At 51.9% G+C, this 4,028-nt stretch overlaps 1 protein-coding gene across 1 annotated transcript; it reads right to left on the reverse strand.

Moving 5' to 3' along the window:
* Positions 1-457: 457 nt before the first annotated feature.
* Positions 458-2,290, reverse strand: C1H10orf95 (chromosome 1 C10orf95 homolog). The gene is made up of 3 exons (XM_076567871.1): positions 2,161-2,290; positions 1,080-1,733; positions 458-849 (listed from the first exon to the last, which is right to left on the reverse strand). Exons 2-3 carry the CDS (start codon positions 1,690-1,692, stop codon positions 809-811), a joined length of 654 nt encoding a protein of 217 aa, XP_076423986.1. The 5' UTR covers positions 1,693-1,733; positions 2,161-2,290; the 3' UTR covers positions 458-808.
* Between the last annotated feature and the right edge of the window lie 1,738 nt (positions 2,291-4,028).

A 4,028-nucleotide genomic window follows, 5' to 3' on the forward strand; every position in this document is an offset into this window, starting at 1 on the left:
GAGACGGCTCACAGCACACGCTGCTTTTTTTTTTTTTTTTTTTTTTAATGATTTATTTAAGAACAGTGAGTTTGAGGCCAGCCTGGTGTACAAAGCGAGTTCCAGGACAGCTAGGGGCTGCTATACAAAGAAACCCTATCTCGGGGGCTGGAGAGATAGATCAGTGGTTAAGAGCACTGGCTGCCCTTCCAGAGGACCTGGGTTCAATTCCCAGCACCCACATGGCAGCTCATATCTGTCTGTAACTCAGTTCCCAGGGATCCTGACACCCTCACACCAATGCACATAAAATAAAATTAAATAAACTATATATATATATATATATATATATATATATATATATATATATATATATATATATATATATAAAAGAACGGGGTTGGGGATTTAGCTCAGTGGTAGAGCGCTTGCCTAGCAAGCGCGCAAGGCCCTGGGTTCGGTCCTCAGCTCCGGGGGGGAAAAAAAAAAAAAAAAAGGATTAAAGAATGACATTCCTCTAAACATCCGGGTAGCCTAACCTTATGTGTTTTACAGCTGTGATAGTTGAGGGGCTCAGAGAGGCGACATGTGGCTCTGAACCTAGCTCGCAGGTGACACTTCCCAGCTACTCCCACACTCCAAAACCACCACCCTAGGTCTCTGGATAGTGAGTCCAGGAGTCCGGAAGACTGTCCACCGCACACTGCAGAGGTGCTGAGGAGCAGGCCCGGGGGTCAGGGTGCGCACGGAGTAAAGGCTCGCGTTACAAGATGGCAAAATGCCCACTTCCGAGCAGAAAAACGATCTCGCAGTGGACACTGGACTTCACTCACTTCTTTACTTCCCCTTCCAAGCTGGGGAGATGGGGTGCTGCAGTGCAAGGGAGAGAGGAAGTGGGGTCCACACAGACTGCTAAGGAGGGAGAGGAGAAGCAGCCAGGTGCTGCTTTCACCCCAAGACCCTCTGGACCAAAACCCCTTCTCTCCTTTCCCGCACCGTCTAGCAATAACTCAAAACAAATCATAGTGCGGAGACAGAAGAGCTGGGGGGGGGGGGGGGGCAGGCAGGGGCGCAGGCGCAGGGAGGAGCTCAGCGCAGACCTTGCTTTTTCTTGGGGCGTTTTCCCTGCACCGCCTCCGGAGCGGCCCGGCTGTCCCCGCTGTCCCCATCGCCACCACCGGCCGGCCGGCGCAGCACGCGCCGCGCCACGCGGTATTCGGGCTCGCCCACGCGCGGCGCGGCCCGCAGCAGGAACTGGCCGCCGCGCTGGGTGACGCGCAGGTCGGTGCGTGGGTAGGTGCCGTACACGCGCCGCAGCTGGCGGCGCAGCGCATCTGGCAGCGGCAGGGGCGGCCCCCGGGTGCGCTCCACGCGTCCCCAGCGCAGCTGCAGCTGCAGGCTGCTGCCCTCGGGCCACGGCACCCAGCGCTCGCCCTCGGGCGCAGGCTGGGAGGGTGCAGGCGCGCCGGCCGCGGGGAACGACGAGCCGAGGGTCGCGGCACCCGGCGGCGGGAAGGCCCACCAGGGCGGCGTCGCGGCCAGCGCCGCACCCGCACCATGGAAGCAGTGGAATTCACGCGGGGCCGGCCGGCTGCAGAAGTTGTGGGTCTGGATGGGCGGCAGCAGCAGAGGGGCGGGCAGGTAGGTGTAGGCAAGGGTCTGCAGCCGAGGCCAGACGCCTTCCCCAGGCGGCAGGCAGACGTAGGAGTACATGCCTGAACCTCAGGCAGCGAGCATTTTTACTGGGTCCAGACCTGTGGTGGATGGATACATAATTCTCAACCATCATATGTCGCTGGACCCCCGGCTCTGGTTCCTGGCCTGGGTCTTGCATGACTGTCTGATAGCTTTGAGAAACCTTTCCAGAGTCAAGCGTTCAGCTCCCCACCTCCTCATCTGTTATTCCAGGGCTGGGCATGTAGGTCTGTCAACAGAGTGCCTAATATATACAAAGCCCAGGGTTCTAGCCCACCACACACATAAACCGGGTGTGGTGGACCCTGCCCGTCCTCCCAGGACCCCTGGAGCAGAGGCAGGAAGACCAGGAATTCAGGGTCATCCTGTTTGAGAACAGCCTGGGCTACAAGAGACCCCGTCTCAAAACAAACAACCCCTCTGCTGTCCAGGCTTTTCAAGCCCCAACCCTGATGTGCCTTCCCGTTAAACTGTCCATTCACTTGCCTCCTTCAGCCTAGTGGGATTGTTCTCCAGCCCTTGGCAGAGTCAGAACAGTCCAGAAAAGAGCTTCTCTCCACCGCTTTTCAGTTGTGTTTTTCCCCTCCATGCCTGCCACGGCCACACCTCCCTGTTACTAGGCAAAGAGAAACACCTTGAGCTGACTAGGAGCCAGCCAGTCTGTGGGAGTAGGAACTAGGGCCCAGAGACTCCAAGGTGGAGGCAGTGGCCTGAGCGCACAGATGCACGCCTCAGAACATTGAACACCCCCATCCCTTTTTAATAAAGTCCTAGCACCTACATGGTGGCTGACAGCCGCCTGCAACTCCAGGGTTAGGGAATCCGACCTCTAAGGATTCCTACATGCGTGTATCGCACAAATTCTTGCAAGCAAACTTATAACACGAATAAAATAATAATCTTAAGAGAGTATTCTGGATTATATGTGAACCCAATGTAATTATAAGGATTTCACACATGGAAGAGGGAGGTCAGTCATACTGATGCCATCCAGAACAGACTTTACCCACTAGAAAGAGTGAGACGAGAATCAACCGCAAAAGCCTGCAGAAGGAAACCCAGTCCTATTAGCCAACATCTTCCTATTAGCCAGTAGCACCCATTTCAGACTTTCAACCTCCACAGCTGTTAAATTTGTCTTGTCCTAAGCTATTTCACTTTCAGTTTGTCATGGCACCAAAAGGACTCCTCTTTATATAGCGTATAATGTATGTAACTTTGCTGCTCTATAACCAGCAGCTGAGGAATATCCAGGGTTACCCATGGGTTGATCTCACCCCAGCCTAGAAATGAATGACAGGCCACATGGACCGGCCAGCTTCTCTACCTGTTTGTACTTCCTCAGGGGTATCGTCTTCCCTGGTTGGTGAACATGTCAAACCAAGCTCAAGTTGAGACTGAGAAGATGAAGAACCTGAGTTTAATTACTGGTGCCTTCATGCTTTGCCAGTCTGGGGAGTTTTTAGGCACAATGAGGGAAATAGGGATCAAGCTGTGAGTCAGTGTCTATTCACTCTGATTCTAGAAATACCCCGCATATTTTCGGGATGCTACACTTTTTTCTTTACAAAATATTTATTCATTGGGGCTGGAGAGATGGCTCAGCAGTTAAAAGCACTGGCTGCTCTTCCAGAGGACCCAAATTCAATTCCCAGCCACCACATAGTGGCTGGTAACCATCTATAATGAGATCTGGTGCCCTCTTCTGGCATGCAGGCAGAATACTATATACATAATAAATAAATAAAATTTAAAAAGTATTCATTTAATGTCATGTATATGTGTGTGCACCTGAGTATATGTCTGTGCATTGTGTGTATGCAGAAGCCCATGGAGGTCAGAAGGGAGTTCAATCCTCTGGGACTGGAGCTACCTATGGATGGTTGTGAGCTGTCATGTGGGTGCTGGGAATTGAATCTGGGTCCTCTGGAAGAATAGGCAGTGCTCTTAACCACTAAGTTATCCAGCCCCCTCCCTCCCTTTTGAAACAGGGTCTAGCTGTGCAGTTTTGGTTGACTTGGAACTCTTTATAATTTATAATTTTTTAAATGTATGTGTGTATATGTGCATATGCATACATATGTTCAGATACCCTTGTCTGTGTGTGTGTATGTTTACGTGTGGCCTTGGGTGCCAGAAGAGTGTTAGATCCTCCTGGAGCTGGAGTTTCAGTCAGCTGTGAGCCATATGATGTGGGTGCTGAGAACTGAACTCTCCTGTAAGAGCAGCAAGCACTCTTAATGACTGAGCTGCCTCTCAAGCCCCTCCCCTTAAGATTTATTTATTTGCTTATTGATTGATTGATTTGGTTTTTTGAGACAGAGTTTCTCTTTGTAGCCCTGTGTAGCTGAACT

Source organism: Peromyscus maniculatus, chromosome 1 (assembly GCF_049852395.1).
Source record: "Peromyscus maniculatus bairdii isolate BWxNUB_F1_BW_parent chromosome 1, HU_Pman_BW_mat_3.1, whole genome shotgun sequence".
In the NCBI taxonomy this organism is placed as follows: domain Eukaryota; kingdom Metazoa; phylum Chordata; class Mammalia; order Rodentia; family Cricetidae; genus Peromyscus; species Peromyscus maniculatus.

Bases quoted from the DNA above. Each gene is read 5' to 3' on its own strand.
- C1H10orf95 (XM_076567871.1), bottom strand. From the start codon at position 1,692: ATGTACTCCTACGTCTGCCTGCCGCCTGGGGAAGGCGTCTGGCCTCGG. The intron at 850-1,079 runs GTCTGCGCTGAG...CTTGCACTGCAG, and splicing joins ACGCCCCAAGAAAAAGCAAG to CACCCCATCTCCCCAGCTTG.